The sequence below is a fragment of the Bos grunniens genome, chromosome X (genome assembly GCF_055505025.1).
Source record: "Bos grunniens cultivar Pamir isolate PY7600 chromosome X, Bosgru_T2T1.0, whole genome shotgun sequence".
Classification (NCBI taxonomy): Eukaryota; Metazoa; Chordata; class Mammalia; order Artiodactyla; family Bovidae; genus Bos; species Bos grunniens.
The window spans coordinates 21,133,657-21,158,227 of record NC_141194.1 but is presented as its reverse complement, the minus strand read 5'-3'; the positions used below and the strand labels follow the sequence as shown (position 1 = coordinate 21,158,227).

At 44.3% G+C, this 24,571-nt stretch overlaps 2 protein-coding genes across 16 annotated transcripts in view; one reads left to right on the top strand and one right to left on the bottom strand.

Annotated features, from left to right (window-relative positions):
• PCYT1B (phosphate cytidylyltransferase 1B, choline) overlaps positions 1–24,571 on the top strand; it is a 147,252-nt gene that overhangs the window by 106,156 nt on the left and 16,525 nt on the right. For all 15 annotated transcript variants that reach the window (XM_086389363.1, XM_086389370.1, XM_086389366.1 and 12 more), the window contains 2 exons: positions 13,230–13,372; positions 16,056–16,244. In XM_086389363.1, the coding sequence (XP_086245489.1) occupies positions 13,230–13,372; positions 16,056–16,244 (332 nt within the window). The remainder of the gene's footprint in view (positions 1–13,229; positions 13,373–16,055; positions 16,245–24,571) is intronic.
• The window catches only part of PDK3 (pyruvate dehydrogenase kinase 3), a 123,015-nt gene continuing 118,237 nt past the window's right edge, over positions 19,794–24,571 (bottom strand). Inside the window, exon 12 of the mRNA XM_086389378.1 lies at positions 19,794–20,588. Coding sequence (XP_086245504.1) covers positions 20,558–20,588 — 31 coding nt within the window. The 3' untranslated portion in view covers positions 19,794–20,557. The remainder of the gene's footprint in view (positions 20,589–24,571) is intronic.

The following is a 24,571-nucleotide window of genomic DNA, read 5'->3' as shown; positions in this document are numbered from 1 at the left end:
GCAAAAAACGGATATATTTATCTGTGGAATCAGGGAAACGGCTTTCCTCCTGAAGCAGTTGACTCATGTCCTGGAAGGCAGACAAGGTGCTGAGCTTTGGCAGTTGTCCCATTTGTCACTAGGCCTTTCTCTTCGGGGCAGAGACTCTGGTTGGTCCCAGGGACTTACTGGGGGGCTGGGAAGAGGGGAGTTTCCTTCCCTGTGGGCTCCCTAGGATTACTTCCTTTGTCCAGTGCTCGCCATGCGCCTGTGCTGCTCAGACTCCAGGGAAATGGCTGCTGGGGCATCAGAGCAGACCTGTGGTTTAGACCCTCGGTGGGGCCTCAGTGGTCCTTGGTACCATCTGCCTCCTCTCTGTCCCCTCCTGCCCTGATTTGCCCATACCTCCTTGTGCCCTTGCCTCTTCCCCCACGTCCTGAGGAGAGGGCTGTGTTTTCTGTCCCAGGCTGGCCTCTTTACCCTCCCTTCTCTGGAGCATGTTTTCCTTCATTCTCCCTCCCTTTGTGATCCAGGGCGCTCACTCTCCGGTGGTTTCTTATCAGCTTACGAACACACGGAAGTCTGCAGAGACTAACCCCAGACCTTCTACCCGCCCTCCTCCTGCCTCTCCCTCCACTCACATCCTTGCTCAGTTTTCCTCTCAGGGGCAACTGTTGTTCCTCAGCCACGGGTGCAGACTTTTGTCCCATCCTGGCTCAGTTCTCAGATGGCCCTTGGGCCACCCAGTCCAGTGGTCTCAGCTCAGTCCCTCCAGGCATAATGACCCTGCTGACCGTGTTCTTCTCCTAGACACTCTTGTCTTTGCTTCCATTTCCGGGACACTTCTGGGACCTTCCAATTTCCCGTTGCTCTCTGACCACTGCCGGGTTTTGTTGCTGGGTTTCTCTCCCTATCTCACCAGCCTTGCTCTGTGCTCTGCCTTCTACACACCCTACACTCCAGGCACACGGAGTCTGTCCTTTGTACTTTGTACATGGAGTCCGCTTTGTCCCTTTGCTCCAGTTGTCCTCTGAGCTTGGAACGCTCTTCCTCTGAGCTTCTTGGTCAGGGCCCCCTGAGGAGCCAGCCTGGACATGCCCTCTCTCCCTGGGGCATGATTCAACACACCCCGCGCCCTCCTCAGATGCAGATACTCATTGCATAGGGACCTCCTTTTCAACTCCCTTCTCTTGGCAGCCTGATTGTGGGTGTGTCCCTGGCTAGAGTGAAGTGCCGCAGGCCATGGCCATGTCTCATCCATCTTTGCACCCCCAGCACAGTCCCTGGTACATCTGTGGTGCTCCTTGAGTGCTGGCGGAACAAGAGAATGCTTTTATAGAGTACGATGAGGAGGGAGCCTACGATGGAAGCCTTTGTCTGCAGGGGCTCTTCCCAACACAGGGGGAAAGGAGCCATTTACCTAGATAGCATTACCTAGATAATTGCACAACACACTTCTGTCTTGTGGAATTAATTGTTCTTATCATTTAGATGTAAGGGTGATATTTTGGCCTGAATGATACTGTCCTTCGTATCCAGTTTGTTGGCTTTCTATTGATATTTTGACCTCTGAGTCCCTCACACACCTCTTTATTGAAGGAGATGCTCATGATATGCTAAATTACTCCAAACCATCTTTGCCTTACAGCCCAACAAAATCTCAGTGAAAGATGGAAGGAATCACTCTTTGACTTGTTTCAAAAATGACTAAGATCCAAGGACTTCCCTGGTAATCCAGGGGTTGGGACTCTGCGCTTCTACCGCAGGGGACATGGGTTCAATCCCTGGTGGGTGAACTAAGATTCCACATGCCATGGGGCACGGCCAAAAAACAAAAACAAAAAACCAAATGACTATGATCTGAATGAAAGATCTTTGAATTTATATCTAAAATTTGCATTTTTCTCGCCGTACTTTATAACAGGCAAGAACTCAAAATTTTTAACTGCTCTTTTGGTGAATGTATAATGGAAAGTAGTCTTGGCTATCCCCAGTGCTGGTCATTTTCCTGAGCTAAGGTTTTCCATCAGTGTCACAGGATTTCAAATCAAACCAGAAATCAAAATAGTCATTGCTGGAGTTTTTTAAATACCCAGCCCACCCAGAGTATATAGATTTGGATTACATAAAAAGACAGCTGGGACAACTGAACTGAACAAATTCTATCTTCTTGGAGGGTCAGATGGTTTTCCTGACTCTAAATGTGGAGCTGTCCATGGTGGAGGGGCAATACAGTCCATTACCTTGATTCCTAGCTTCTCCACCCATCTCCCTCCATCAGACCACCTTTCATAAGCCTATTGCGCCCTGAGAACCTTGGAGTGAAGAAGTGTTTGAGGAAGGCATGGGCTAGAACTGGTATTGTAGCTAAAGGTAGGTGCAGAAGTAGTGGGTCAGCCAAAAAGTTTGTTCGTGTTTTTCTGCACAATGTAACAGAGAAACTCCAACGAACTTTTGACCAACCCAATAGATTTTTAATGGCTTAGTTTAATTTCTGCTATTTTACTCTCTACCATTGGAGAAGGAAATGGCAACCCACTGCAGTATTCTTGCCTGGAGAGTCCCATGGATTGAGGAGCCTGGCAGGCTATAGTCCATGGGGTCACAAAGAGCTGGACATGACTGAGTGACTAACATGCACAACACACACTGTCTACCATGAGTGAGTGAGTGAAAGTCGCTCAGTCGTGTCCAACTCTTTGCAGCCCCATGGACTATACAGTCCATGGAACTCTCTAGGCCAAAATACTGGAGTGGGTAGCCTATCCCTTCTCCAGGGGATCTTTCCAACCCTGGAATCGAACCAGGGTCTCCTGCATTGCAGGCAGATTCTTTACCAACTGAGCTATCAGGGAAGCCATCTACCATACATCTCATCTTTAGGGACTGCACTGCACCCGTGCATGCCTCCCTCCATGCATTAAAGCATCAACTGTAGTAGAGTGAGTTACCATGCTTTCCATAGGGACTTCAGGAAGCCGAATACACGCTCCACTATGTTTGAGCTGCCCCCGTTGCTGGCGTCTGCCACCAGAGCCCTCTTCCCCGCTCCCTGGGGGCCGCCGGAACTCCACCCATGTTGGTCCAGCATCCTCCCCCTCAGCCTGCGGCCGCTGCTGCCTTTTCCCAGTACTCAGGGACCTTCAGACTCTGAGCGTAGCACAGGCTCCTGAGGGTCAGTTGCCCAGTCTTCTGCCCCCTCTCTGGCATCACTGTCAGCCCTGGGTAGAACTGATGCTTGCACATCTCCCATGAGGGGGAGTGCCCTCTCTCCTGAGGCAGCCCATTCCATCTTTGGAAGCTTTTGATTCTTGTGGGTTAACGCATGAACTGCTGAGTGGATCCACAAGGCTGGAACTTTTGGTGGGGAAATGAGATACGAATATGAATAACACAGAGCCCTCACCTTCGAAAGAGAACACAGCTGGATGTAAATAATTACACCAAAGTATTAGAAGCCTGTGGGTGAGGCGTGTCCAAAGGTGGGAGTATATGAAGAAGTGTAGGGTATTTGGAGAAAATCAACGATGTTCATGTGGTGAACAGTGTGTGGAGGTGACAGCAGAGAGAGAGACTGGCAGGTGGTGGGATGGGTGGCTTAGGCTTAACTCTGTGTGTCACGTGGAGCCAGACACCCCTCTGAGGCAGGGAGTGCCAGGAGCAGGTGTGGCAAAGGACCAGCTAGGGAGGGGGAGAGTAATTTCTGTAACCAAACTTTGTTTTTGTTCAGTCGCTCAGTTGTGTCTGACTCTTTGTGACCCCATGGACTGCAGCACACCAGGCTTCCCTGTCCATCACCAACTCCCGGAGCTTGCTCAAACTCAGGTCCATCAAGTCAGTGATACCATCCAACCATCTCATCCTGTCGTCCCCTTCTCCTCCTGCCTTCAATCTTTCCCAGCATCAGGGTCTTTTCTAAGGAGTCAGTTCTTCACATCAGGTGGCCAAAGTATTGGAGCTTCAGCTTCAGCATCAGTCCTTCCAATGAATATTCAGGGTTGATTTCCTTTAGGATTGACTAGTTTGATCTCCTTGCAGTCCAAGGGACTCTCAAGAGTCTTCTCCAACACCACAGTTCAAAAGCATCAATTCTTCAGTGCTCAGCCTTCTTTATGGTCCAACTCTCACATCCATACATGACCACTGGAAAAACCATAGCTTTGACTATAAGGACCTTTGTTGGTAACCAAACTTAGGGCCTCCTGTCTCCACAGATGACAGAAAAACCACTCTTGACTCTTGAAGTAATTCAGACTCCTCATAATTTGCACTCAACTTTTGGCCTTCTCGTCCTGCTGTGATCTGAGTGTTGACTTGAGTGGGGTGAGGGTCTGGCTCTGCTGACCTTTTGTCGTGGGATTTTGTGACCTGATCAGCCATCATCCCTGGCTAGCAGATCCCCAGCACTGCCCTCTGACTCTCGGCCACCTGTTCCAACTGTTTGCAGCCACCTCCCTCTTTGGCCTGTCCTTGCCACAGCCTCAGCAGTGGGATTCACTTCCCCATACTGCAGTCAGGCTGGTCTTAGGTCCCGGCTCCCTTCAGTGTTCCTTGAGAGGGTCTCTGGCCACATCAGAATTGCCCTCTGCCATCTACTGGAGGGCCTTGGGGGGTGCCACAGTAGGCCCTAAGGAATGCTCTCTCCAGGCCTCTGCATGTTGGCATGGGGTCTCTGTGGGGCCATTTCCTCCCAGAGTCCCTCGAGGTGAACAAGGCACTAGCCCCTCTACTCTGGGCTTTCTACGGGGGTCTCTTCCTTGCCTCTGCCCCTGGGGGTTGAACCCGCATCAGGGCGAGACACAGGCCCTGCTCATAGTCTCTTGCTCCTGCTCCTTACCTTCTGATCCCTCTCTGGGCATTTCCCTCAATCCCAGGAGGGACTTGTCTTCTTCCTGGAGGGCAGGAAATCGCCTCCATGTTAATTTCATGTCTTCCCCGCTCCAGGGCTTACAGTTAAACATTTTATACCCTGAGACCACTTAGCCTCTGATTCTCAATAATTAAAAGAACATTCCTGGGATTTAGAAAACCCTTTCTACAGTCCTCAAAGCCCCTCTCTTTCAAATGAAAGCCCTATCATTCATAATGATTCTTTTGGAAATGAGCTTTCAGAAAAGCCTGTTTTAAAGGTCAAAATCTGAAGACAGTCTCCTGTATTCTCAGCTATGTCTGCTTTCCCCTGAGGTGATGGAGGTCTCAGTGTCAGTGGGAAGAGGGCCTCAGGACAGACATCCTCCCCAACCTGGAAATGACCTTGGATAATACATCAGAAATTTGTTCTGCTACATATAATGTACTTAGTCTCCTTGACACTGTTTCTGTTGGCTTGAATGATTCTGGGGCCTGCTGTGGAAGCTCCATGGTACCCTGAGCAGGTCTGTACTGTTCCCTTAGAGAGGGCTCCCTAAGGTCTTGGGTGGCCCTGGCCTTCAGCAGCTTGAAGCCAGGTTTTGGTTCCTGGCCAGAGACTGAGGTCCAGAGATTAAGGTGGAGTCTTGGCAGTGAGAGCACCAGGTCTTAGCCACTAGACCAGCGGTCAGTGACAAGGCCTTGGCCCTTCAGTTTTGCAGAAAAGAATTCCCACAAAGACTGAAAGTAGTGAAACAAGTCAAGTGTTTATCAGGAGAAAGAGTACAGTATGTGTGAATAGACACACAGGTGGACCTAGGGAGAGCCATGCCCTTGTGGTGGTTTGAATCAATTTTATGGGGCATTTCTTCTGGATTTCCTTTGGCCAGTCATCTCGATCTGTCTGGTTCTGAGTCCATATTTGGTGTGTCTCAGGATCCTCCCGTGTGCACATGTGCATCACTCAGCCAAGATGGATTCCACTGAAGAGGCCTATGGGAAGTTGACATCATTCCCCTCTTGCTCCAAGGAGCTTTTGAGTTGGGATAGGAGCTTTTGAGTTGGGGAAGGTTTCCTTGACTTGGAGAATGAGAAATACATGGTCTCCTTATCTGTTATCTCTGGAGAAGGAAATGGCAATCCACTCCAGCACTCTTGCACTCTTGCCTGTAGCCTGATAGGCTACAGTCCATGGGGTCACAAAGAGTCGGACACGACTGAGCAACTTCACTTTCACTTCACTATCTGTTATCTGGGCAGGGCCCAGCTTCTTCTCTTGATGGTCCTGCTATGGATATTTTGGAGTTTCTGTCCATAGGGAACAAACTCCAGTTGCTCACCCTGGCGGAGCAGGGATCTCTACCTCCCACCTCACCTTGGTGTTCAGGAGCATTGGGTAAGAACAGGAGGCTGACGTTCTCAAACACCAATATTGTTTGTAAGGAGTTCCAAGAAAGGAAACCCCATACACTTCAGACTTGGCAGGATGCTAATGGGGGAGAAACTGGCTGATGTGTCAGTAACACAACTGTGGGTTATGGCATGAGGTGACTATTACTTTTTAAGTCTTCGTAAGATCTGAGCTGTGAGCAAGCTGCTCTTTGCCTGAAGTTGCTGTGAGAGCCTGGTACAGACCAGTGCTTGTCAAGGGTACATGTGCCTGCAGATCCTGCAGGGTCTTGTGGACATGCAGTCTTGGGTTCAGGAGCTCTGCTTGGACCTAAGGTCCCCATTTATAAAGAGCTCCCAGGTTGTTAGCTAATGCAAGTTCCTAAACCTGACTTCGGAGAAGGCAATGGCACCCCACTCCAGTACTCTTGCCTGGAAAATCCCATGGATGGAGGAGCCTGGTGGGCCGCAGTCCATGGGGTCTCTAAGAGTCGGACACAACTGACTTCACTTTCACTTTTCACTTTCATGCATTGGAGAAGGAAATGGCAACCCACTCCAGTATTCTTGCCTGGAGAATCCCAGGGACGGGGGAGCCTCGTGGGCTGCTGTCTATGGGGTTGCACAGAGTCGGACACGACTGAAGCGACTTAGCAGCAGCAAACCTGACTTAGAGTTGCATGGATCCAGACCAGGGATTCTGGTTCACCCAAGGCTACTCCCATGGTTACCCCTAGGGTTAGCTGAATCAGCATTTCCTGGGGTGACAGTTCTTCAGTTACCTTGTACAGTAGGAACAGGCATTTGCTGGTGGTTGCATTTCTGGGTGAAGAGCCTCTAGTGAGCTAAGAAAAAGTTAGCCTGCTAATTTTAGGGAGTAAAGCCTCAAGTTCTAGCTGTTGGGTGTAAAAACATGTCTACTAAAAAATACAGTCACAACCTGAAAGTAGAAAGTTATTTTATTTGGTGGAAATGTTTGGGACTCTGAGCCTGGGAGACAGCATCTCCGTAGCTCTGAGAAAACTGCTCCAAGGAGGCAGGAGGGGAAGTCAGGCTATATAAGTTTGCAACAAAGGGAGCAGGCAGTCTGAACATCAAAGATCAGGTATCAAGTTAAGGAATTTAGCATTCTGTGTATGGGAAGACGCAAGCCTCTGGGCTCGCTGATTCATTCCTTTCATAGGCACCTCAGCTATCTGGGGCCAACCCTGTCTCCTGTTCACCTTGCTTCTTGCATTCCCCCAGGTCCTCAGCAAGAACCAAGGGGCTGGCGGCATCTGCTGGATCGCAGTTTTGGGAGACCTCATTCACATTTGGAGGCCAGAAATCGCTGATGGCTGTAACATTTCTTGTTGATCAATATGGCAGGAGATATTTTCATTTCACAAATAGGTCCATTATTTTTCTAACTCTAAGCAGTTGATCATCCGACTGTTGCATAACAAATTATTCCCACAGCTAGCAACTTAAAAGAACTCCTATTTTTCGCTCATCACTTTGTGGGACAGCCTCTCAGCATAGGGCTTGGCTGGGTGGTTCCTGCTCAGGGTCTCTCAAATGGCTGTATTCAGACACTGGCTGGGGCTGCCGGCATCTGAAGGCCCAGTTGAGCTGGCGGTCCCTGTGAAAGTCATTCAGTCATGTTCGACTCTTTGCAACTGCATGGACTATACAGTCCATGGAATTCTCCAGGCCAGAATACTGGAGTGGGTAGCCTATCTCTTCTCCAGGGGATCTTCCCAACCCAGGAATCAAACCGGAGTCTCCTGCATTGCAGGTGGATTCTTCACCAGCTGAGCTAACTTAAGGTCCCTGTTAGCTAACAGGTGGTGTGCTTAAGTGACTGGCAGTGAATGCTGCTTGTCGACAGGGAGCTCAGTTGGAGTTGGCACTGGAACACCTCCAGGTGGCCTTGCCATGTGTGGGCTCCTCACAGCATGGTGGCTGGGCTCCCAGAATGCATCCTAAAGGACGCATCTGGAGAGCAAACACCTTCAGTGGAAGATGCAAATCTTCTGACCTAGCCTTTGAAGTCACTCAGCATCACTTATGCCACATTCCATTTGTTATACTACTACTACTACTACTAAGTCACTTCAGTCGTGTCCGACTCTGTGCGACCCCATAGATGGCAGCCCACCAGGCTCCCCCATCCCTGGGATTCTCCAGGCAAGAACACTGGATTGGGTTGCCATTTCCTTTTCCAGTGCATGAAAGTGAAAAGTGAAAGTGAAGTCACTCAGTCGTGTCTGACCCTCAGCGACCCCATGGACCACAGCCTTCCAGGCTCCTCCATCCATGGGATTTTCCAGGCAAGAGTACTGGAGTGGGGTGCCATTGCCTTCTCCACCATTTGTTATAAGAAAGTCACAAAGGCCAGCTCAGATGCCCAGGGTTAGGGGTCGTGCCCACCTTTAATCCGCCACAATTCCCATCTCTAAATTGAATAGTCAGGTGATATTTTACTTGCTCTGGGAGCATAGGAGTAAGACTTCTGTGTGACTTTTCATATGCACAAGGGCCCTTTCTTGCGATCCATTGATCTCCTCTGCTGATTCCTCACCAAGGGAGAGACACAGTAGAAATCTACTTGGAGTCTGGGTAGAGAAGACATGGGAGAAAAATGCTCAGAGATGATGTCAGCATCCACGTTGGGCTTTTATCCTCTCATTGAGGTTCCTTCTGAAAGTCTAAAATCACTTTATATGAAGCCAAGAGCTCTCATTGAGGTTCCTTCTGAAAGTAAAAAATCACTTTATATGAAGCCGAGAGATATGGAGGGCAGTAACTAAACCTTACAGCCCTCTCCTGTGTTTGTCAGAACACATGTCAAAATTCTCCAGCAGAGCCAGATGAGAAGATGAAGTTTAAATGAAGTAGACTGTAAGGTCCACATTCCTCATCATCATTCTAATATTGCCTACTACTGTTGAAAGTTTCCTTCATTAACATGTGCTTTGCTGCTTCTTAAAATAGCTCCATAACCAAATGCCGTAATTCTGAAAAGCGTGATAAAAAAAGGTTCTCTGATCATGCTCATTCCTGAATATTTTTAGCAGAGCAATAATTAGGATTTGGAGGAAGCCGGGTGCCTCATTATGTCAGCAGAGGGCTTGGCTTCTTTCAGAGACCCACCTCCTAACCGGCCAAAGCGAATCTCTCCCCAACCCGTTTCCAGTTACTCAGCCCCAGAGACCTCACCCTGTGTCTTCAGAGAAAGGGTGAGCCCATGTCACCAGTGTCTGAGTGACTTCCTAAAGTCCGTGTGTGACTAGACACTCCTCTTAACATTTCAGCAGGCAGGGCTCATGAGTGAGATGCCTGCCTGCTGTAAGATGGGACGTACTCCTCACAAGAAAAGCTCCTAGCTGCTCTCACTGAGGTGAGGATGTGGTCTCAGGGCCCCGCCCCTCGCCCACCAGAGCCCCCTGCACAGTTGCATCAGTTGGGTGCTATTAGTATCCATGTTTAGATGTTTCTGTCCTCTGCCTTCTACTTAGATTTGTGTTTTGAGCCCACTGTCTTAGAGCGTGCTATAAGAAGTTTCTGGCCTCAGGGCCACAGAGTATATTTGTGGCAGAGTGAGGGGAGGGTGCAGCGCTTGCAGCACACTGAAGTCCAGTGTGGCGAGGCCAAGGCTGTGCCAGCCCATTGCTCAGCTCCCTAGGAAACAAGGAGAACAATGCCCACCTCCACTGCATAGCACAGAGACCTTGGCTTAGGGAGTGAAGGGGGAAAGAAGGTCTGAGAGGAGACTGGAGAGAAGCACAGGGAAGAGAGAAGGCAAGCTGATGCAGAGTTGAGGATTCGAATCTAAGTACAAAGGACAGTGTTTGAATCTAAATTCAAAGCCAATGAGGATGTTGAGCAGGATTTTGAAAGACTGTTCTGCAGCTCTGGCTGTGGGAGAGTGGATTTGAGGGGATAGAAAAGTGATATCCATGGAGGCTGGTTTTAAGGCTCTTGCTGTAATCTTTGAACAAAATGGGGTTAGGTTGGTTTAAATGGAGAATGGAGAGAAGCAGGTGAACCAGGGAGACACTTGGGAAGTAGGTTGGTGAGTGGAAATACATTGATTGGACATAAGGACTAAGGGAGAGGGAGGTGGCACGGATGAGGCCAAGGTCATCTTGCACAGCCAGCGCATTTCTCACCTCTGGAGGCTGAGGTTAGTCCTTGCCTCCTGAGGCTTGAGTGACTTGCTCAAGTCTAGAAACAGGACCCAGCACTCTTGTCCCTAAGCTCTGTCCATCATGCTGTGTCAGGCCTGATATCTCTGACTGAGTGTGACCACCATCATATTAGATAGATTTCAATTGCCAGCACGTGATTTCAGTCAACAACAGAAGTACAAGCATAAACCAGAATCTTGTCTTTTTAAATTATTTTTTAATTTATTTTATATTGGAGTGTAGTTGATTAACCACGTTGTGTTAATTTCAGGTGCACAGCAAAGTGAATCAGTTATATGTGGACATATTTCTGCTCTTTTTAAGACTATTTTCCCATATGGGCCATTCCAGAGTATTGAATACAGTTCCCTATGCTACACAGCAGGTTTTTAGTTATGTATTTTATATACAGTAGGGTGTATATGTCAATCCCACTCTCTCAATTTATTCCTTCCCTCCATCCCCTGGTAACCACAAGTTTGTTTTCTACATCTGTGACTCTCCTTCTGTTTTATCAATGAGTTCATCTGCACACAACATTTTTTTTTTAGATTCTACATATAAGTGTTATCATGTGATATTTGTCTTTCTGTTTGACTTACTTCACTCATTATGACAATCTCTAGGTCCATTCATGTTGCTGCAAATGCCATTATTTTGTTCTTTTTATGACTGAGTAATATTCTGTTGTATATATGTACCACATCTTCTTTATCCATTTCTCTGTTGATGGACATTTAGGCTGCTTCCATCTCTTGGCTATTGTAAATAGTGCTTCAGTGAACATTAGGGTGCATGTGTCTTTTCTAACCATGGTTTTCTCTGGATAGATGCCCAGGAGTGGGACTGCTGGGTCATGTGGTAGGTCTAGTTTTAGTTGTTTAAGGGGCCTTCACACTGCTTTCTATAGTGGCTGTGTCGATTTACATTCCCATCCACAGTGTAGGACAGTCCCCTTTTCTCCACACCGACTCCAGCATTTACTGTTTGTAGATTTTTTTTTTAGATTTTTTGATGATGGGCATTCTGAGGTGATATCTCGTTGTAGTTTTGATTTGCATTTTTCTAATAATTAGCGATGTTGAGCATCTTTTCATGTGCCTCTTGGCCGTCTGTTTGTCTTTGGAGAAATCTCTATTTAGATCTTCTGCCCATTTAAAAAAATATTTTTAAATTTTGGTTTGGCTGCACGGGGCCTTGTTGCTGCGTGCAAGCTTTCTCTAGTTGTGGCGAGCAGGGCTCCTCTCGGGTTGTGCTGTGCAGTCTTCTCACTGCCGCGGCTTCTCCTGTTGGAGAGCATGGGCTCTAGGGCATGGGCTCAGCAGTTGTGGCTCACAGGCTTAGTTGCTTTGCAGGATGTGGAATTTTAATCCATTTCGAGTTTATATTTTTGCATGGTGTTAAGGAATGTTCTAATTTCATTTTTTTACATGTAGGTACATGTAGGTGTCCAGTTTTCCCAGCACCATTTATTGACAAGGATGTCTTTTCTCCATTGTACAGTCTACCCTCTTTGTGATAGAGTAATTGACCACAGGTGTGTGGGTTTATTTCTGAGTTTTCTATCCTGTTCCATTGATCTATATATCTGCTTTTGTGACAGTACTATCCTGTTTTGATGACTGTAGCTTTCTAGTATAGTCTGAAGTCAGGAAGCTTGATTCCTCCAGCTCCATTTTTCTTTTTCAAGATTGCTTTGAGAATTTGGAGTCTTTTGTGTCTCCATCCAAATTTAAAATTTCTGTTGCAGTTCTATGAAAAATGCCATTTGTACTTTGATAGGGATTGTATTGAATCTGTAGAGTTTGTTGGATAGTATAGGCATTTTGACAGTATAGGTTCTTCCTATCCAAGAACATGATATATCTTTCCATTTATGTCATATTTATTTCACCAGGTTCTTGTCTTTGATAACACTTGGGACTTCTTTACGGCCTTGTATTGGTGCACTCAAATATATCTTTGAGGACTTTAAGGAAGTTCCATGAGAACTTGGCACCCTCTGTGCTTGTTTGTTTTCTTCTCAGTCCCAGTAGAGTACAGATGAAAAGGCCTTCGTGTGGTGAAACCACCATTGAGAGTAGATTGCTCTTAGAAGGTGCTCTCATCGAGCACCCCCTGGGCATGTCTTTAGATCAGAGACAATAAAAATACCGCATCCTTCTTCTTTTCCTTTGCTATAACATGATGCAGAACTCCCTGGGGAAGAAGGGGAGTTGCTGTGATCTCACAAATTCTTTGACTCGACTGCTATGCTCCATTCACTTACTCATTTAATTTGCATGTATTGAGAACTTTCCATGTGCTAGACACTGGGGCACTGAACTGGGTGCTGGACACATAAAGATGATCAAGACACAGTCTGTGCTTTCAGAGTGCTCCCTTTCCACAAGGAAATGGATATTGAAAATGCTTTTGTTAATAGCAGTCAAGTTTATATTTTAATGGCTGTGGATTCTGCCTGGTGACATCAGGAAATACTTCCCAGAGGCATAGCCTTAAGACTGGACCCTGTACGATGAGGAGGTACTCTGCAGCTGCTGTGGGCAGGGAAGGGGTTTCCGGGGCAGGAAAGAAGGGCTTGAAATGAGCAAATGCTGAGAGCCAGGTGAGTGCCTGGTGCATCCAGGGAACAGGTCCAGTATGACAAACACGCAGTGTCTGTGGCAGGTAGGGAGTGCCTGGAATTGAGCCTGGCAGAGTCGGCTGGGGCCAGATGTGAAAGCCACCTTGACCTAGGAGCTGCCACTTTGTCCTGGACAGGAAAGTCATTCAAGAAAATGGGTCACCTGAGATCATCTTAGTTGTTTTTTCTTCATCCTGTCTTTTCTATTTGAACAGGGATGTTTGTTCCAACACAGAGAACAGAAGGCATCTCAACGTCAGACATCATCACCAGGATTGTCCGTGACTATGATGTTTATGCCAGACGCAACCTCCAGAGAGGGTACACAGCCAAGGAACTGAATGTCAGCTTTATCAATGTAAGTGTGCCACCCCACACCTCTGAGGACCAGCGCGTCACGCTACTGCTGGCACTGTTTACAAATCACTTACTTTACACCACTCCATATTCTTGATGTTTGACATTTATTGTCTCATTCAGTCCACATAACAGCCCAACGATGTATTATTATCCCCATTTTATAGAGGGAGAAACCAATGTCCAAATGGGTAACATAATTTGACCAAGGCATACGGGTAGTGAGTGAACATCACGTTTTTTGAAGGAGCTGCCTCACCTCCCTTTCCACACCCCAACCTCGCCATTTAGAGTTCTCAGACTTGGGTGAAGGGTTTCTGAGAGATCTGCCCTCATGAAAGGCAAGAGTTGTCTTCTGCTCCAAGGGAAGGAAGGAGCACAGAGGCACTAAAAAGCTAAACCCAGAGAAAATGCTTTCTTGTTTTAACGGTTTACATTTTCATTTTATTAAGGCCTTATAGATACTTATTAGAAACTTTAACAGCTGCTTTTTTTTTTTGTCCAGAGAAATTACAGCCACTTTAAAAAAGCCCAAAGTCTTTGGCTTCCTTTTGTATTTCTGCTGTATTGTTCTCACAGAGCTGCTGTTAGTTTAATAATAGAGCAACTGTTAAAACAATCTTTAAACAAGCAAAACAAGCTGTTAAAAAGCCAAGAGGGCAGCCCAGTTGCTAGAGGTGATGCTAGTGAGTTTAGATGACCATGTTTGCCTGAACTCCAAGGAGCTGATCGAGGTGAACAAAATAAGAGCTCTCCACACATACAGAATTTCCACACACACACCCCAAAATAGAAACGGTGATTTTTCTACAAAACTAGATGTTTACAATTATGTGCAGCCACAGTTATCCAGCAGCTTACACAAACCAATCATTGGTGCCTCTGAATAAGGCAGGGTTCATTCAGTAATCGTAAGTCAGCGATGATCAGTTGTCCTCAGGAGGCAGGGAGTGTTGGGAGTCCGGGCTCTGTGGCTTCGTACAGACTGGGCAACAAAATGGAAAATGTCAGGTTCAAGTGGCAAACAGAACAAGTGGCTGAGAAGAATTCAGTCAAAGTGATTAGTTGGTATCTTACAGAGCATAAAGCCCTGGTTATTTCAATAAATTAAACTGCCTGTTCTTTTAAATTGAATTCAGTCACCCATCCAGGCATGCCGAGCCAGTTCTGAAAGTTATTGCTCTCGCTCTTTCAATGGCCTGTGATAAGCCACTTAGCTCAGGGAACCGTGTAGTCCGTGTGGATGTGCCCGTTGCCTTTCTGGGACCACAAGCTGCGCTGTGGCACAGAGAGTGCATTACCTGTTGGATGAGTGTGTAGATGAATCACAGAACCTCAAGTGGCAGGAACCTGACGAGGGTCAGTCACCAGCCCAAGTCCCTGAATTTGTCAATAGAAAAATGAGGAAAGTTGAGTTCGGAGGGACCTGGCTCAAGTGCCTCAAGCAAAGTAGAGGCAGAAGCAGTAGCAGCCTCCCCGCCTTGTGCCCCCTGGTCCAGAGCCCAGTCTGGTGCTCCGAGCAGCTCCTGAGAGCAGTGGAGAGTCGCCGTGTATTATATACAGCTGGCTGGCAGCACGGATGGCTCACTCCTCGCCCTGAGGCTGCAACGATGTTTGTGAAGTCTAGATCAGGGACTCTGGACCCAGGTTTGTAATACTGTATGTGGCTCCAAAGATTCTGAAATACGAAATGGACTTCAATTCCATATAGTGAAGAAAGGTGAGAAATCTTATTACCCCTTCAGGAGGAAATGTATTATGGTTTCATGGAGGAAAAGAGCCTTTGTTTCATGTTGTCTTCATAGTTTTGATTCCACTTTCACCAGATAACATGATTAAATGCTTCTGTTGCTTACAAGTAATCAAACAGCCAACACACACTGAGCGTCTACTAAATGCCAGGCATTGTGCCAAGTACTTTACATGCATTATCTGATCTAACTGTTACAGCAACCCTGTAGGGTAGGGACAGTAATTATCCCTATTTTACAGATGAGAAAACTGAGGTTTAGAGATGGTAGGTGAGCTGCCCAGCATCTGATGCCTTCTAGGCACAGAGGTATAGCAATGCTGTATCAAGGCTATGAACGAAGTCCCAGTCCAGAGAAGCTATCAGAACAAAAATTTTCTTCATTACCAAGGAAACTGATGTGGTTCCATTAGCTTAATGGGAAATATCATGACAGTGACAATTTCAGTGTAATACATGGGTGCTAAGGCCCAGACAGTGGCTCACTTATTTCAACCAATATTGGTTTTAACAATGTCTCAGTAAAATAGAGAACTCGGGCTGCTTCTGACTGGCCATTCTGTGTACAGTTCATAGTTTTGTCTAAGTATCAGGAGAACTGAGGGGATGCATTCACCTAGTATCTATCCAAAATAAACAGCAAATGGATACTTTTGGTTCTTCTCTTGTATAAGTGAATTCAACTCTATTTACAAGGAAGAGAACATTACAGCCACTTGTACTTTGCTGTACCCATTCAAGTCGACTAAGCAGAAGTGACTTTTCTTACAAGAGATGGGCCTTCCCATCAATCCAGCCCTTGGAAACTAGCATCCTGACTCTTCAGGTTAAGAACCTGCACAAGTTGAAATAAAATCTGACCATCCGTGAATGACTAATCTCTCCCCAGCCCTTTTGGGTAAATCCCTTTCTTTCTCCTTTAATTTTTGACCAGGAGAAGAAGTACCGGTTCCAAAACCAGGTAGACAAGATGAAGGAGAAGGTCAAAAACGTGGAAGAAAGATCAAAGGAATTTGTGAACAGAGTGGAAGAAAAGAGTCATGATCTAATTCAGAAGTGGGAAGAGAAATCGAGGGAATTCATTGGTAACTTCCTAGAACTGTTTGGGCCTGATGGAGCATGGGTATGTATATTATTTCACTTCTTCCTACAATAATGGGTGTTTTCAGTTTATCTTCCTTTCCAAGGAACTACTCAAGGGCGTCCTTTATCAGTCCAATATGTGACCTCCACTTTGGGCACTAGCCCAAATGACTTCAAGTCGATGCACTTCTTTATTTAGTTTCCACTTTTCCTTTCTATATGGCACCCAGGAGTGCGCAAAGCCAACTCTGTTCTCTATTTCTATTTCTTGTTTGAAGTCATTTGGTAGTCACTGAATGTCTATTACTGCAAAGGTTGGTTTCATAGCTCATCCCAATCTCCCAGTTGGCAGATGCATAGCTTATGGGTAAGGGTGAAGTAGGTCAGTGGCATCATGGATCTTGTGTTATAAAACAAGGCCAGTGCCTCTTGGATCAACCAGAGGAAGAGGATGCAAAAGAAATGTAGCTGCCTTGATCACTTTTTGTGATCAGGAACTCCTCTTTCATTGGTTGGAAAAGAGAGAAGAGGTGAAACTTTGTACTCATCACGCCCTGATTTGCCCATTTTTTCCATGATATATATGTGCTGGGATAAGGCATAAAAGTCTTAGGGGATGGAGGCCATGATTTGAATCTTAAAACTGAGACAGAAAATGCACACAGGATCTCTTGCCTAAATTCTATATAGAATTCTGAGTGAAAATTTCAGACAGAGAAAAGAAAATTCTGGAAACCACTTTGTACTCCACCGGTATTTCTTTTTTTTCCCTCCATTTCTATTTTTATTATTTTTAAAATTAATTAATTTATTTTAATTGGAGGGTAATTACTTTACAATATTGTAGGTTTTTGCCATACATTGACATGAATCAGCCATGGGTGTACATGTGTCCCCCATCCTGAACCCCCCTCCCACCTCCCTCCCCATCCATCCCTCAGGGTTGTCCCAATGCACTGGCTTTGAGTGCCCTGTTTCATGCATTGAACTTGGACTGGTGATCTATTTCATATATGGTAATATACATGTTTCAATGCTATTCTCTCAAATCATCCCACCCTCGCCTTCTCCGACAGAGTCCAAAAGTCTGTTCTTTATATCTGTGTCTTTTTTGCTTTCTCACATATAGGGTCATCGTTACCATCTTTCAAAATTCCATATATATGCATTAATATACTGTATTGGTAGTTTTTTTCTGACTTACTTCACTCTCTAATGAGGTGGCTCCAGTTTCATCCACCTCATTAGAACTGATTCAAATGTGTTCTTTTTAATAGCTGAGTAATATTCCATTGTGTATATGTACCACAGCTTTCTTATCCATTCATCTGCCGATGGACATCTAGGTTGCTTCCATGTCCTAGCTATTGTAAATAGTGCTGTCATGAACACTGGGGTACATGTGTCTCTTTCAATTAAGATCTAAAAAAATGGAGTAAAGATCTAAATGTAAGACCAGAAACTATAAAACTCCTAAAGGAAAACATAGGCAAAACACTCTCTGACATAAATCACAGCAGGATCCTTTATGACCCACCTCCCAGAGTAATGGAAATAAAAGCAAAAATAAACAAATGGGACCTAATTAACCTTAAAAGCTTTTGCACAATGAAGGAAACTATAAGCAATATGAAAAGATAGCCTTCAGAATGGGAGAAAATAATAGCAAACGAAGCAACTGACAATTAATCTCAAAAATACACAAACAGCTCATGCAGCTCAATTCCAGAAAAATAAATGACCCAATCAAAAAGTGGGCCAAAGAACTAAACAGACATTTCTCCCAAGAAGACATACAGATGGCTAACAAACACATGAAAAGATGCTCAACATCACTCATTATCAGAGAAATACAAATCAAAACCATGATGAGGTACCATCTCACAGTGGTCAGAATGGCTGCTATCAAAAAGTCTACAAGCAATACATGCTGGAGAGGGTGCGGAGAAAAGGGAACCCTCTTACACTGTTGGTGGGAATGCAAACTAGTACAACCACTATGGAGAACAGTGTGGAGATTCCACTGGTATTTCTATTGTGTGTGTACTTCTGAAGTAAATAACCAGTATTATCAGCAGAGTTAATAAAGAGGGTTCTATGGAAGACTTTGTTTTAAAAAATTGATGTATAGTTGATTTACAGTGTTGTGTTGATTTCTGCAGTACAGCAAAGTAATTCAGTTATACACACACACACACACACATTTTTTATACTTTTTCATTATGGTTTATCTTAGGATAAGGGGTATTGTTCTCTGTGCTATATACAGTAGAACATGTTTATCCATTTTATGCCTAAAAGCTTACATCAGCTAACCCCAACCTCCCACTCTATCCCTCCCCCAACCCCCTCCTCCCTTGGAAATCACCAATCTATTCTCTCTGTCTGTGACTCTGTTTCATGGATAGCTTCATTTGTGTCATATTTTAGATTCCACATATAAGTATATCATATGGTATTTGTCTTTCTGACTTCACTTAGTATAAGTGCTAAGTCCATCCATGTTGCTGAAAATGGTGTTATTTCATTTTTGTTTATGGCTGAGTAGTATTTTATTGTGTGTGTGTGTGTGTGTATACACATATATATACCATGCCTTCTTTATCCACTCTTATTTTGATGGACATTTAGGTTGTTGTCATGACTTAGCGATTGTGAATAGTGCTGCTAGGAACACGGGGGTTCATCTGTCTTTTTGAATTATAGTTTTGTCTGGATATATGCCCAGGAATGGGATTGCTGGACCATGTATGGTAAGTGTTAGTTTTCTGAGGAAACTCCAAACTGTTTTCCACAGTGGCTGCACCAACTTAAATTCCCAGCAACAGTGTAAGAGGGTTCCTTTTTCTCCACACCTTCAATGTTTGTTATTTGTAGACTTTTTAGTGATGGCCATTCTGACTGATGGGAAATGCTACCTTATTGTAGCTTTGATTTGCATTTCTCTAATAATTAGTGATTGCCTCTTGACCATCTGTATGTCCTTTATGGAGGAATGTCTATTTAAGTCTTCTTCCCATTTTTGAATTGAATTTTTTTTTGTTACTAAGATTGTATTAGCTATTTGCATATTTTGGAAAATAAGCCCTTGTTGGTCTCATCATTTGCAAATATTTTCTCTTATTCTGTAGGTTGTCTTTTCATTTTACAGTTTCTGTGTTGTGCAAAAGCTTATAAATTTGATTAGGTCTCATTTGTGTATTTCTATTGCCTTGGGAAACTGACCTAGGAAAACATTGGTATGATTTCTGTCAGAATATTTGGCTCATGACCTCTTCTAGGGGTTCTAAGGTGTCGTGCCTTATGTTTAAGTCTATAACCCATTTTGAGTTTATTTTTGTGTATGGTGAGAGGTTGCATTTTTGGGAAACTGACCTAGGAAAACATTGGTATGATCTCTTCTAGGAGTTCTAAGGTGTCATGCCTTATGTTTAAGTCTATAACCCATTTGAGTTTATTTTTGTGTATGGTGAGAGGGTGTGTTTGTTCCAACTTCATTGGTTTGCATGCAGTTTTCCAACATTTCAACACTGCTAAAGAGACTATCTTTTCCACACTGATTTTCAACAAAGGAGGCAAGGATACACTATCGATTGTATGTATGCAGGTTTATTTCTGAGCTTTCCATTGATCCGTATGTCTGTTTTTGTGCCAATATCACTCTGTTTTGATTACTGTAGCTTTGTAGTATTGTTTGCAGTCTGGGAGGGTGCTGCATGCTGCTTTGTTCTTTTTCTGTAGGGCTGCTTTGTGAATTCTAGGTCTTTTGTTGTTCCACATAAATTTTAAGAGTATTCTATAAAAAATGTCATGGGTAATATGATAGGGATTACATTAAATCTGTAGATTGTTTTGAGTCTGGTCATTTTAACAATACTAATGCTTCCAATCTGAGAGCATGCTTCCAATCTGAAAGAGATAGTTTTAAAGTAGCTTTCCCTTTAGAACCAAACGGAATGATTCCATTTGATTTCCCTAATTTTTATTAGCCTAGATATCCTAGTATAACATGAGAAGTCTCTAACAAAATTGATTTTGGCTGAATTATTTTATTGATGGGTTGTCCCTGTTGCCTCTTTGCTCACTGGAGGTGGTTCATAAGATTATCTAAAAGTAAAACAATTAAAAGAACAACACCTGAGAAGTTAGAAGAGATGCTTTGCTAAAAGCCTAGCAGCCTCTAAGTAATTATAGAGGCTGTGGTCATAGGCCCACCTTGTCTTGTTGGCTGAGGCTGAGAGAGGGTGGAGGGCTTACAAGGGTCGACTTGAGCCTTCGACAACTTCTAGAGAGAGCTTGCAAGAGCAGAGGAGCCAAGAGTCCAGTTCCTTTTCATTTTCCCTGGGTTTCAGCTCAGATCAAATTATCTGGGATTCCATGGTCTCTGTAACAAGTTTGAAATTTCTCATTAATCTAGTGTATACTTTAATAGTTAACATTTTTCACAACTAATTTTCGGGCTCTGAGGAAACAACTTGCAGTTTTTTAAAAATGAAAAACCAGGTAGGCATTCATTTGTTTACAATATTATGTTGGTTTCAGCCACAGGTAAACATATGCCCCCTCCCTCTAGAACCTCCTTCCCACCCCTCTAGGTTGTCAAGAGCACCAGTTTGAGCTTCATGTGTCATATAACATAGTCTCAGTCACATCACATATTCACATTACATATCACATACATAAACATTACATATGTTTATAAACATAAACATATGTTTATGTTTCCGTGATACTCTAAATTTATCAACTTATCCTACCCTCCCTTTCTGTCCTGTGTGCATAAGTCTGTTCTCTATGTCTGCATCTCCATTGCTGCCATGCAACTAGGTTCATAAGTACTATCTTTCTAGATTCCATATGTATCTGTTAATATATCACATTTATGTTTCTCTTTCTGAATTACTTCACTCTATATAATAGGCTTTAGGTTCATCGACCTCATTAGAACTGACTCAGAAGTGTTTCTCTGTATGGCTGTGTAATATAGCAATAACATCAACATAGCAGGAAACAAGAGGGTTTTTTATAACTAATTTTATGGACATATAGCTTATTTACAATGTTAACTTTTTATTATGGTTTATCACACAATATTGAATATAGTACTTTGAAGGGAGGGAGGGAAGAAAGGAAGAAAGTATAAATAACCATAGAAACTAAGATAACAGTATTAACAGGAGTTGTAACAGGGGTTATAGGACATGGTGTCATTAATAGACTTGGGTCATATATTTTTAACATGTTGGTTAATATTTGAGTAAGTTCTTTAAAAATTCTAGGAACAAATGTCCTAAAATTCTGTAACATCACAGGTTTCTTAGGATCCCACATTTCATTTTACCTTTAAACGTTTATTCAGCAACCATTTTTTACAGTTTATGAAAGTGGTCTCATGGTAGGAGCTTAGTGTATACCTGCTAGTGGGAAAAATAGACCCATCCATCAAGAGGTAACTGTAAAACAGTACGGTAAGTGGTGTGCAAGGTTAGGAGGAAAAGTCACGTCCGCTGGTTTATCTGCATACTCAGCATACTTTGCGCTCATGAGTCATCCTCTAAAGCTCTGTGTGTATAAGTCTTGTCTGTTCTATAGGAACTCAGGTTGATCTCTACTTTTTCAAGGACACAACCTAAACCTTGTAAAGTGAGGGTAATTTAGGAGAGTAAGGAGGGAAGCAGAAGGTAAGTGTTTTGGAGTTCCTAGGTGGTATAGTGGTGAGGGCTTTGCTTTCCAATGCAGGGGTCATGGGTTTGATTCCTCGAGGAGAGCCAAGGAAAGTGAGCTAAGGGAGAGCTAAGGAGACTTACTTACTCTGAACTATAGTGCTCTAAGAGAGCTAAGGAGTGCTAAGGAGACTTGCTTACTCTGTTGTATAGTGGTCTAAGAAAAGCTAAGGAGACTTACTCTGACTTACCGTGTTCAAAGGAGAGCTATGGAGAGCTAAGGCGAGCAAAGGAGACTTAGTTACTCTGACCTATAGTGTTCTAGGGAGAGCTAAGGAGAGCTATATAGTGCTAAGGCAAGCTAAGGAGACTTACATACTCTGACTTATAGTGTTCTAGGGAGAGCTAAGGAGACTGACTGACTCTGACTATAGTGTTCTAAGGGGAGCTAAGAGGAACTAAGGAGACTTCTTGCTCTGACTTACAGTGTTCTAAGGAGAGCTAAGGAGACTTACTTTGACCCATAGTTTTCTAAGGAGAGCTATGTAGAGCTAGGGAGAATTACTTACTCTGACCTATAGTTTTCAAAGGACATCTATGGAGAGCTGAGTAGACTTAGTTACTCAGACCTATAGCATTCTGAGGAGAGCCAAGGAGAGCTAAGGAAACTTATTTACTCTGACCTATAGTGTTCTAACGGAGAAGGTGGTGGCACCCCACTCCAATACTCTTGCCTGGAGAATCCCAGGGACGGGGGAACCTGGTGGCTGCCGTCTATGGGGTCGCACAGAGTCGGACACGACTGAAGCGATTTAGCAGCAGCAGCAGCAGCATAGTGTTCTAAGGAGAGCTGAGGAGTGCTAAGGCAAGCTAAGGAGACTTACATAATCTGACCTATAGTGTTCTAAGTTGAACTAAGGAGAGCTAAGGTGACTTACTTTCTCTGACCTATATTTGCTAAGGAGAGTTTAGGAGACCTAAGGAGACTTTCTTACTCTGACCTATAGTGAGCTAAGGAAACTTACTTATAGTGTTCTAAGGAGAGCTAAGAGAGCAAAAGAGAGCTATGGGGAGCTGAGGAGACTTCCTTACTCTGACTTATAGTGTTCTAAGGAGTGCTAAGGAGACTTACTTACTCTGACCTATAGTGTTCTAAGGAGAGCTAAAGAGACTTAATAGTGTTCAGTAGTGGCCTGCTGTGGGACAGGGTCTCTGACTACAGCAGACCTGGGTTACCCAGCATGTGGCTGAATCCCTCTTGGAGGCAGTCGCCCTTAGCCCCACCATAGAGCCGCCAAACAGATGACCCACAACAGATTTCCCAACCTGGGGATCCATCAAAGGGACTTAGAACCTCCTGGAATTTGACATTGTAGTCCAGTGAGAGACTGAGTCAGAGTTGCCTGTGAGTGTCCAGGAATCTCTGGTGGCGGTATGAGTCAACAGTTTGGCCTCAAGCCAAACAACTGGGAGGGAACAGCAGCCAAACACAGAAAACTGGATTAAAGATTTACTGAGCATGGCCTGGCCCATAAGAACAAGACCCAGTTTCCCCCACAGTCAGTCTCTCCCATCAGGAAGCTTCCATAAGCCTCTTATCCTTATTCATCAGAGGGCAGATAGAATGAAAAGCACAATCACAGAAAACTAACCAAACAGATCACATGGGTCACAGCCTTGTCTAACTCAATGAAACTATGAGCCATGACATGTAGGGCCACCCAAGATGGACAGGTCATGGTGGCGAGTTCTGACAAAACCTGGTCCACTGGAGAAGGGAATGGCAAACCACTTCAGTATTCTTGCCTTGAGAACACCATTAACAGTATGTAAAGGCAAAAAGATATGACACTGAAAGATGAACTCCCCAGGTCGGTAGGTGCCTAATATGCTACTGGAGATCAGTGGAGAAACAACTCCAGAAAGAATGAAGAGACAGAGCCAAAGCAAAAATAACACCCAGTTGAGGATGTGACTGGTGATGGAAGTAAAATCCTATGCTGTAAAGAGCAATATTGCATAGGAACCTTTTGGAATGTTAGGTCCATGAATCAAAGCAAATTGGAAGTGGTCAAATAGGAGATGGCAAGAGTGAACGTAGACATTTTAGGAATCAGTGAACTAAAATGGATGAGAATGGGTGAATTTAATTCAAGTGACCATTATATCTACTACTGTGGGAAGAATCCCTTAGAAGAAATGGAGTAGCCCTCATCATCAACAAAGAGTCCAAATGCAGTACTTGGATGCAACCTCAAAAATGACAGAATGATCTCTGTTCCCAAGGCAACCCATTCAATATCACATAACCCAGGTCTATGCCCCGACCACTAATGCCGAAGAAGTTGAACAGTTCTATGAAGACCTACAATACTGTCTAGAACTAACACCAAAAAAAGATATCCTTTTTATCATAGGGGACTGGAATGCAAAAGTAAGAAACTAAGAGCTATCTGGAGTAGCAGACAAGTTTGGCCTTAGAATACAAAATGAAGCAGGACAAAGGCTAACAGAGTTTTGCCAAGAGAACACACTGGTCATAGAAAACATTCTCTTCCAGCAAGACAAAAGATGACTCTACACACGGACATCACCAAATGGTCAACACTGAAATCAGATTGATTATATTCTTTGTGGCCGAAGATGGAGAAGCTCTATACAGTCAGCAAAAACAAGACCAGGAGCTGACTGTGGCTCAAATCAT